This window comes from Castor canadensis, chromosome X (assembly GCF_047511655.1).
Source record: "Castor canadensis chromosome X, mCasCan1.hap1v2, whole genome shotgun sequence".
NCBI lineage: Eukaryota > Metazoa > Chordata > Mammalia > Rodentia > Castoridae > Castor > Castor canadensis.
In genome coordinates, this window is record NC_133405.1 from 81,679,368 (window position 1) to 81,690,318 (window position 10,951).

The window sequence follows — 10,951 nt, forward strand, 5'->3', positions numbered from 1 at the left end:
AGTATCGTGCCCAGTAACAAAATCATGTAATACTTTAGATCAGTCAGGGCCTATCACATCCAGACTGGAGAATTTTTTTCAAGCCCACAAGATAACAATGAGATTTAGAATAAAGTAAGATCTACATACAAAGTTAAGAGCAATATTTACCCTGCAGACCAAAAGAAATGGCTCAAAACATCAACATGAGGAATTTAGGTTAAGGTAACCTTCAAAATACAGAAGACCAAAGGAGCAGCTCCTCCTAGATCTTCTAGTCTATGACAGGGTTATTATTGTTACAGGGACAGGAATGGCAAGATAACCACTATAGACTTCACCAACCACTGAAAATTCTGAATATATGCTAAGTGATGCTATATAATTTACATGTTTATGAGTCTTTTTTTTTAAAAGTAGTTTCCAAATAACAATATGCAGGTATAGTACATAGCTATATAGTTGCATCAGAAATTCTTGGGAACTCTTTTTTTTTCATTTTGTCGTTACTGGGGTTTGAACTCAGGGCCTCACGCTTGCTAGGCAGGCGCTCTACCACTTGAGCCACTCCACCAGCCCCTCTCGGAACTCTCAAAAATTCCTGGGCTCTACCCCAAACCTTCCAAATCAGACACTCCAAGCAGAAGTGAGAGTCAGATATTTTACTTTACTTTTAGAGGAGTTTTTTTTTGGCAGTGGTACTAGGGCTTGAGCTCAGGGCCTTATGCTTGCTAGGCAGGCGCTCTACAACTTGAGCCAGTCCACCAGTCCTATATTTGGGGTTTTTTGTTTTTTTTGGTGGTTCTGGGTTCTGGGATTTGAACTCAGGGCCTCATGCTTGCTAGGCAGACACTCTACCATTTGAGTCACTCTATTAGCTCCCTATTTTTTTGTTTTGAGACAGGGTCTTACTATACAGTTCAGACTGTCCTGCACTCACTCCATAGCTCAGGCTGGCCTGAACTTGAGATCCTCCCGCCTCAGCCTCCCTACTACTGTGAATACAGCCATGTGCCACCACACCCACCTCATGTACCCATATCCGTATTTTTTAAAAGACTCAAAAGACAATTATAATAAGCAGTTAAATCTGAGAACGGTTGACCAAAATGACTACTTTTTGAATGTGTTAAAATATTTATCAAGTATTTTTTTGGCCAGACATTGGTGGTTCACGCTTGTAATCCTAGCTACTCAGGAGGCAAAGATCAGGAGGATGTGGTTCAAAGCCAGCCTGAGCAAACAGTTTGAGACCCTATCTCAAAAAACCCTTCACAAAAAAGGGCTGGCAGAGTAGCTTAAGGTGAAGGCTCTGAGTTCAAACCCCAGTACCACAAAAAAAAAAAAAAAAGTTTTAAAAGTAAAGTTCTCCTTTAACACCAAAGTTTGAGACCATGAATCATTTCTACAAGTATCATCCTTTCCAAGAAGCTTAATTTTTTTTAATAGTCCCTTATGTGCATGCCAAAAGTCTGGGCTTATAAATGGAAACTTTCTTCTTAGACAAAAGTATAACAGTCTCTACTTACCACCAGTAATAGTATCCTGATCCTTATCTTTTTTCATTGGTCCTGGAGGTGGAGGTGGTGGAGGCATCAACTTGCAATCAATGTCTTCACAATCAGCATCATAATCATCTTCATCATAATCTAATGAAACCAAAAAGGTGATCTACTCAGTATCCATCAGAATGTTACACAATAGCCTTCCACTTCCTTCACCTTTCAAAATTTAAAGCACCACAGGGAGCACTATGTATATCTTTAGGGAATACAAAGATATAGCTTCTTCCTTAAAAAAAAAGATATTGCAAGCTGGGTGGCTCAAGCCTGTAATCCTAGCTACTCAGGAGGCAGAGATCAGGAGAATCACAGTTCAAAGCCAGCCCAGGCAAATAGTTCATAAGACCCTATCTCGGAAAAAAACCATCACAAAAAAAGGCTGGCAAAGTGAGGCCCCGAGTTCAAACCCCAGTATTGCCAGGAAAAAAAAAAAAAAAAGAAGTCCAAGCCTCAGATATTATACAACTTTCCCAGGATTACATCAAATATAGAACTGGGATTTGAATCTAGGATGTTCTGACTCCAAAGTCTACTTGCTTTTCATTATACCACCCTGCCTATTAACTATGCATGTTGGTTTATTAGGAAAATACACTTCTGATAGACTAAAAGTGGGTCATCACTAGAGACAACAAGATTGACTTGTTCACAATTCTTTGTAACATCAAATTCCAAATAACGTAACATATATATACATAAAGGTGCTATAAAATTGCTCTGTCCTTAGTTCTTACTACTTGGCAATGTTTTCCATTTCTTTCTAAAAATGAAACTGGACAATTCCTTCCACATTATTTGCTTCTTTGTAAATATTTCCAAACTTTCAGCCAAACCAAACCAAATGCCCTATTTCTTCTCCACTATGTCTAGTCTTGCTTTCATAAATCTGCTCAAAATTTACTTCCATGAAACCTTCCCCAATGACTTCTATGTACTCCCAATTATTCTGAAGAACCACCTTGCCGGGCATTGGTGGCTCATGCCTGTAATCCCAGCTACTCAGGAGGCAGCGATAAGTAGGATCTCAGGTTCAAAGCCAGCCCAAAGAACATTTGTAAATCAAGCCATGTGAAGGGGTCAATGCCAGGGAAAAAGGAAGCTGAAGACAGAGGTGCAGGTACCCCCAGATGACAGGAAGCTGAAAACCCCTAAAATTAAAAACTAGGAACCGTCCCACCATCCATCTTTTTTTTTTTTTACCATCCCTAGTCAAGGCAACAAACTCAAACCCCAAAACTTTAACTTCTGCTGAAAATCAGCACTGCTACCACCTCCCCCTTAGCCTAAACCAGGATGCTCAAAAAGAAGTTATGCAGTTTGAATTAGCAATTCTATAGCCCACCAAATCTAAATATAACACTCATACAGAAACATGAGCTTAGCCAGGCACATCCATAATCCTAGGTACTTGGGAGGCAGAGATTAGGAAGATCATGATCCAAGGCCAGCCCAAATAGTTTGTGAGACTCCCCCCCACTTCCAAAATAACCAGAGCAAAATTGAACTGGAGGTGTGGCTCAAGCAGAAGAGTGCCTACTGTGCAAGTGTGAAGCCCTAAGTTCAAACCCCGGTCCCACGTGCCCCCCAAAAAAGAAACATGAGCTTATAGTTGGTTTATGACTTCTATTAATAACTACTAATAATTGTTTTACATTTGTTTAGTCCATCTTTTCTCACATAACAAATTTCCCTGAAAGTAGGGCTACAATTACTATTTCTCATAGGCTACTTCTCGTGTATGTGGTAGCTAGTTTTCTCTATATAAAAGGGATTTGGAACTGGGCGCCAGTGGCTCACACCTGCAATCCTAGCTACTAAGGAGGCAGAGATCAGGAAGATTGTGGTTCTAAGCCAGCCCAGGCAAATAGTTCGAGAGACACCACAAAAAAAAGTGGCTGAAGGTACAGGCCTGGAGTTCAAACCCCAGTACGGAGGAGAAGCACTTGGGCTGGAAGTGTGGCTCAAGAGGTAAAGAGCCTGCTTTACAGGTGCAAAGACCCACCAAAAAATAAAAAACAAAAAACAAAAAAGCAGTCAATAGACAGGTTTGCACACATCTACAGTTCCATCTACTAAGTAGGCTAAGGTGGGAAGATTGCTGACAGCCATGAGTTTGAGACCAGCGACCAGCCTAGGCTATACAGCAAGACAGCACCCCCCCACACTTCAAAAAAAATCACCCAAATCTATTAATTGGCCCTAAAGAAACTAAATATGAAGGTTTTCTCTACATTTCTCAGCAGCCTAAAATCTAATTCAATGAGGTAGACAATGAATAAACAATGAGCAACTTCACATAAGTTTCAAACAGAAAGCCAGGCATTGTGGCTCACACCTGCAATCCCAGCTACTCAGAAGGATCATGGGTTAAGGCCAACCTAGGCAAAAAGTTAGCAAAACCCCCATCTCACCCAAAAAGCCAGGAGTGGTAGAGTGCACTTGTAATCCCAGCTACTCAGGATACCATACTCAGGAGAATCTAAATCTGAGGCCAACCCTGCGCAAAATTTTAAGACCCTATCTGAAAAATGACAAGCAAAAAGGACTGGGGGACAAGGAGGGTGGCTCAAGTGGTAGAGCACCTGCCTAGCAAGTCAAAGGCCCCAAGTTCAAATCCTAGTATTGCCAAAAATAATAATAAAAAATAAACCAGACATGGTGGCATGTGCCTGTAGTCCCAGCTATGATGGAGGAGTAAATAATGAGGATCAGCATCCAGGTCAGCCTTGACAAGATTGTTAAGATCCTATCTGAAAAATAAAACAGAAAGGGCTGGAGACGTGCCTCAAGTGGTAGAGAGCCACCTAACAAGCACCAAATCGACCACAGTACCAAAAAAAAAAAAAAAAAGGTGACACAGGCCAGTACAAAGAATAAACTACGACCAATAGCTCTAGGTTTCAGACCACTAAACTGGGTTTGAGATCAATGTAATCTATTATCTTCACACCAAAGTTTATAGCATGTAACAGGTGCTCAATCACTGTCTAAGAAACTGAGGTCTTAGGATCTTCTACTAACTACAGAAATTTTCATAAATTCCACTTTTTTTAATGTTTGCAGTACTAAGGTTTTAACTCAGGGTCTATACCTTCAGCCACTCCACCAGTCTTTTTTGAAATGGGTTTTTTCAAGATAGGGTCTCGAGAACTATTTGCCAGGGGCTGGCTTCGAACAACAATCCTTCTGGTTTCTGCCTCCTGAGTAGCTCACAGGTGCAAGCCACCAGCACCGGCTCCACATTTCTTTTAACGTTCTCCAGAGTTCAAGTTTTTCTTACCTATTAGGAGGCTTAGCAATAAATAATCGGTAAGACCTCATCCAGCTCAGACATTTTGATTCTATAATAAAGCACTTTATTCGCGGGGGGTGGGGGGGAGACAGGGGACATGACTTTGTATTGTGAGCAAGTATTAAATACATTGTGTCAGCACACAAATGGGGAAGTGACTTGAGCCAAAAATCCAGGTGCTCATTTAATATAAGAAATTACATGCTTAATCCTTTTTGAACCATCAATTCTTTGGGGATATAAACTGAGTTTGTTTTATAATTTCTAACTTTGAAGAGCATCTAAAAACAATGCCATGGACACTGTACATACTCAAATATCAGGTGACAAGAAAAGCATTCCTATGGGGACTGTAATCCTAGCTACTCAGGAGGCAGAGATGTGGAGGATCCCAGTTCCAGGCCAGGCAAAGGTAGTGAGACCCCCATCTCAACCAATAAAAAGCTGGGTGCAGTGATGCACAACTGTTATCCCAGCAAAGACAGAAATGTAAATAGGAGAATTGCAGTCCAGGCTAGCCCAAGCATAAACATGACAACCTATTAGAAAAATACCTAAATCAAAAAGGGCTGGGAGTGTGGCTTAAGTGGTAGAGCATCTGCTTAGCAAGTGCAAGGCCCTGAGTTCAAACCCCAGTACCACCAAAAAGAAAAGCGTTCTCACTCTTACTTGTTATTAATCAAGAATTTGGAACTGAACAGGATGAGCAATAAAAGCCTGAGTATGTTTGGGTAATCCTAGCTACTCAGGAGGCAGAGATCAGGAGGACTGGGGTTCAAAGTCAGCCCTTTGCAAATAGTTCCCCAGACCCTAACTCAAAAATACCCAACACAAAATAGGGCTGGCAGAGTGGGTCAAGTGGCAAGAGCACCTGCCTAACAAATGTGAAACCCTGAGTTCAAATCCCATAACTGCCAAAGAAAAAGCCTGAGCATGGTTAAGACTGCCCCAAAACACAAAATAGGATAGCACTACTTGGAACTGAACTGACAAAGAGAAAAGCAGAGAAAACCAAAGAGAGCAGGAACAATGGAAGAAAGCAGACACAGAAACCAGAACCCAAACAGGACTATACAGCAAGAAAATGGACTAAAAATGCTCTATCCATAACACCAAAGACTCACCTGAGTGGCAAAGGGGCTGCAAGCTCCCCATTGTCTGCTGGTACCTTCGACTTTCATCTTCTGCTACCTCGTTGATGTCTGAATAGTCCACAGCATCTTCTGTACTCCTAATCCAGCCTATAAATAAAAGGGAGAGATCTTAAGAAAGAGCAAGTAACTTACTCCCTAATTCCCATTTAAAAGTTCGTGTACAGCTGGAGGTGTAACTCAAGTTGGCAGTTTCCTAACAAGCTCAAAGCCCTGTGTTCAAAGCCAATACAGCAAATAAAAAAAGTATATGTACAGGTGAGTGTGGTGGTACATGCCTGTAAATCCCAGCACTCGGGAGGCTGAGACAGGATTGTGACCTGGAGGCCAACCTGCATTAAATAGCAAGACCCTGTCGCAAAATAAAAAGCATTTAAGATGGTAAGCGAGCCTCCTCCCCACTTACTGCCCGTAAACCCAGACTTCACCTTCATCATTTACAAAGGCACCGTCAATCCCAGTCAATTCTTCATTTGCCGTTAGTTCAGTGATCAGGGTGCCCAGACCCAAAGCCCCCAAGCCTGCCAAGTGCTTCTTACACTCCTGAAAAAGGGACAGCACCAAGGTCAAAAGTAACAAGTCAACCTGAATACCAGCGTCAAAGTAACAACTCAACCTGACTACCAGAATCAAAGTAACAAGTACAGCTGAACGTCCCACACAAGGCTTCCTTCCCTCATTCATAAATCCCTATGAAAACTGATTCTGTAGCATGCTAAAAGAGCAGCACATTCTAGAACAGGACAATAAATCTACCAAACTCCACCGTGACCTGACCTCTATGAAAGTGCTATGTCCAGTGCCATGGCCACACATTATAGTTACAAAAAAAGATTCAAAGAACTATCGCTCTGATTGAATGAATGGAACATTAGTTTTCTGAATAAAGGCCAAAGTAACTGTGGTCACCAGAATTAGAGAGCAAAGCCTGAACAAAAATCACTCTTTTGTGTGTAATATTGCAGGGGAGGGGGGGACACTGGTCAACTTTATTCTCCGAGAAAATGAACCAAAATGAAAGGGAGTTTCAGTTGGACACAGGAAACAAGTGCATGAACGTCAATGAGCACACAGGGAAAAGCACCCAGACAGTGCAATGGGACCCGCAGAGGTCTGCCCCGCACAGCTTGAACATCCACTTCTACCGCCCTGTGGAAAGAAGGTAACGACAGCTGCCAAGTTCCGTCCACTCCTCAGGCTCTAGAGCCATCTCAGATCTGCGATGTCACAAATGCCAGGTATCAACACTCTTCAAGAAGGCTCTCAAGACAACGGCTTGAAGGCAACTTGACTAGGCTCAACGATTATTTTGCCTATTGTCTGGTATAGAAGACTGTTATCTCCAAAGCCACCTAACCTACGCATCCCTACCTTCGGGACTGGTAGTGTTTTCCTCTTTTCTCTCCGTCCTTGCCTAGAACTGAGACAACTTACTCTCCACTACTCCCAGATCTTTGAGGACGGGATCCTCTGCGCTCTCCCAAAATCAAGATGCCCTCTAGTCTCACTTCCTAAGCAGCCTCTTACTGTCTTAACCACACCACCCCTCGCCCTAGCCCCACGCCCACCCCTCACATCGTCCAAGACGCTTTCCCCCTCCAACTGCCCGGCTCCATTAATGTTGCCAAAAAGGAACGCGGTTAAAGAAAATGGACCGCCTCCAGCAGAATCTTCATCGCTGTCCGTGTCGGACATAATGGCGGCAGCAGCGGTGGTAGCCGCCGCAGGCCCAACCGGCTTCCATGGACCGGAAATAAAAACATGAGTCGCACAGAAGTGACTTACAGAATTCCTTGACCCTACAGGCCCCCTACAGGAAGTTTAGTGAAGGGAAATTTTTAACCGGAAATACCGGCCGTCCTACGGGAACGAGGCATAGGTATTACTACTTTACTAACCGATCTTGATTCGACCAAACGAGATCAGGAGGCTGGGTAGATGGAAAGTGGTTGGTCAAAGAAAATGTTCAGTCCCCGCCCCCTTAATGCGCGCCAACGCTCTCCTAGCACGGAATAGAGCGACGAATTTTCCTCCAATCAAAAAGAAGTTCTAATGCGGTCACGTGGGCGGTGATCTGGAAGTCGCAGGTCACTACGCTACAATACTCGAAAGTCAAGGTTAGAACCGGTTTGTCCGGTTTGTGCTGTGTGCGTCTTCATTGCTCCTTTCCAAAATGAAACGTGCGGTAAATTGTACAGTCCCCAACTTTGACAAAGGTACCGTTGTTAGTTACTTGTTTCGAATGGGCATTTCCCCATAGCAACAGGTTTTCCCCCAACGTTTGCTTCGGGAAATGCGATAAATTAGTAAGACGAACAGCAGGCCCTTCACCTAGGTTCATAGTTGTTGACATTCTGCTAAGTTGGTGTGTGCTTGCTTTTTTTTTTTTTTTAATTTCTAAACCATTTGAAAGTGGATTACAGGACTGGGGATGTAGCCCGGGGTTACAGCGCTTATCTAGCAGGCGCAAAGCCCTGCGCTTTGTTGGAGCTCTGTTTGGCGGTCTTTTGGTTTTGCTTGGTTTGATGGTGGTTTGGTTTTTATTTTATGTTTTTTACGTTTACTCACATGTATATACATTGTTTGGGCCACCTTCCCCCGCCACACACACCCCGGTGGTTTTGTTTTTTAAGACAGGGTCTCGCTGTGTTGCCCAGTCTGGCCTGGAACTCGCTATGTATCCAAGGCTGAAGGCCCTGGGTTTCATCCCCGGCACCGCAAAAATAATTGTAATTAAAAAGTGGCCTACAAACATCTTAATTCTTAACCCCTAAAAATAGATGTTTTGCAGCCGCGTGGTGATGCAACGCCTGTCATCCCACCCTGGGCTACTTAGGACTCTAGCTCAAAAAAAAAAAAAATCAGAAGACACGCTTCCACGTTGTCTCAATATTTGTGATGCTAAATCTGAACACTTCCATAAAGTGGTGACTGCCAGATCTTTCCATTGTAAAGGTACATCTTCCCCTTTGTAGTTTAATAAATTATGAGAGATACTTTGAGATTGTGTGAACATTGTTCCCCATCAGCCTTCCACTTAGTAGTCTTTGCATCCATTGATGATCTATGCCTAAATGAATGAATTTTATTTTTTGAATGAATTTTATTGGAAGAATGCAAAGGACTGATTTAATTCTTTAGTTTCTACACTTAGTAACTACAAATACTCAGTAAAGAACTTTCCTATTCTTTCCTTGTCTTTTTCTTTAATGTTTTATAACCTGGCACCTTCATTATTTGTTTTGATGCTCCCACAAATTTGCCCTGAGGGAACCACAAGATGTTCCAGACTTTCTTTGTGTGTGTGCTTGTCCTGGATCTGATAGCCATTTTTTGAAGGAGCCCTGACTTTTTTGTGTGTTTAGAAGCCAAGATATGCCCTGTGCCACAAAAAAGGAGGGTGGTGAAGGAGGTCATATACTCGATACTCTATCTGTGTATGAAAACAGAAAAGTGAAACCTGTTGAAATTGTTCTAAGAAGGGAGCAGGGTAGATCTAATAAAGATACATTGTAAGCACATATGAAAATGTCACAGTGAAGCTTCCTATACAACTAATATATGCTAATAAAAATGTTTTTTTGAAAAAGAAACCAATATCTGGAGTATCATTGCTTTTAAGCCCTTTCAGTGGAGAGAATGAAAATTGAGTTTGTTCTACTAACAGTTCCAACCCCAGGAGGTTCTTCCCTCACCTTTCCCCAGTTGTATTTGCATCTTGCTTCTCTTAAGGGGCTAGTGGAGTGGCTCAGTTGGTAAGAGCGCCTGCCTAGCAAGCATGAGGTCCTGAGTTCAAGCCCCAATACCGCCCCAAGAAAAGGATCTACAAAACCCAGCATAATAGTGCTTGCCTGTATTCCTTGCACTTAGAAAGCTAAGACAACAGGCTGTTGAGTTTGAGGCCAGCCTCAGCTACACTGTGGGATCCTGTCTCAAAAAAAAAAAAAAATCCAGAAAGAAACAAAGTAAGGTTGGTAGAGTGGCTGAAGTAGTAGAGCAAATGTGAGGCTCTGAGCTCAAATTCCAGTACCACCCCCCCAAAAGACTAGTGGTTGTCTAGAGCTGATGTGGCAGAAACAGGAATTAACTGCATGAGACATGTTTGGTTGGGGTAATAGAAATGGTAATTCTGCAAAACAGTGAATTTACAAAAAAAATTATTAAATTGTACGCTTGAAATGGGTAAACTTTGGGGTATATGTAACTTAATACAGCTAGTGCTTTTTTTGTGGTGCTGAGGATTGAACCTGGGCTTTGTAGCACATGCTCTACCACTGAGCTACATTCCCAGCTCCAGCTCCAAAGTTTTTTTTTTTTTTTTAAAGGAAATCATGGTTTTGCTTTTCATTCATAGTGCACCACCCAGAATTAGTCATTTTTGTAACAAACAGGAAGGATGTTTTACTGATAATGAGTGAGGCAGAGGGCATTAAGTGATGTCTTACCTTTCTAACCCAGCCACTAGTACAGTAATGCTTATAACATAGGCGCTCAATTATTTACTGACTATAGTTTAAGTTAGAAAAATGGTCTACAGGAAATTAACTGACCCATCATAATGAGAACCCGGAAATGAAGCTAAATCCTTGGATGGGGAGGTAGGAATGAGAGAATCAGTATTAGTAGAGCAGATAGCTCCCTACTCCGGTTATGTGGTGGTGAAAAACAAGTACAGTCACACATAAGTGCAGAGAGCAATATAACAATTACAGTTATTTCATCCTTTGCAAGTTGAAGAGCAATTAGAAACCACTCAAAAGGGAAGGAATTGCTTTGATTTTTAAAAAACAAGACTCAGTAAAATCAGAAAAGTTTATTACTATTCATTACAAATAATTTAAGTGATATCAGCAAGTTAATCTTACAAGGTCCTTTTAAACACAACAATCAAATTGTCAGGACAGTCAGATCAATCCAATATAAAAAGGGCTCTGGCCAGGCTCCTGTCACTCATAGCTGTAATGCTA

General features: G+C 42.1%; 1 protein-coding gene across 11 annotated transcripts in view; it reads right to left on the reverse strand.

The window, feature by feature from the left end:
- The window catches only part of Taf1 (TATA-box binding protein associated factor 1), an 80,413-nt gene extending 72,662 nt beyond the window's left edge, over positions 1-7,751 (reverse strand). For 9 of the 11 annotated variants that reach the window (XR_012444295.1, XM_074062935.1, XM_074062933.1 and 6 more), the window contains exons 1-4: positions 7,560-7,750; positions 6,413-6,527; positions 5,958-6,074; positions 1,509-1,628 (exon numbers count right to left, since the gene is read on the reverse strand). Coding sequence is in view for 10 of the 11 variants with exons in the window: in XM_074062935.1 (XP_073919036.1) it covers positions 1,509-1,628; positions 5,958-6,074; positions 6,413-6,527; positions 7,560-7,679 (472 nt within the window). In the remaining variant the exon portion in view is untranslated. Of the gene's footprint in view, positions 1-1,508; positions 1,629-5,957; positions 6,075-6,412; positions 6,528-7,559 lie in introns of all 11 variants that reach the window. The other 2 variants (XM_074062941.1, XM_074062938.1) reach the window with 1 other exon arrangement.
- Between the last annotated feature and the right edge of the window lie 3,200 nt (positions 7,752-10,951).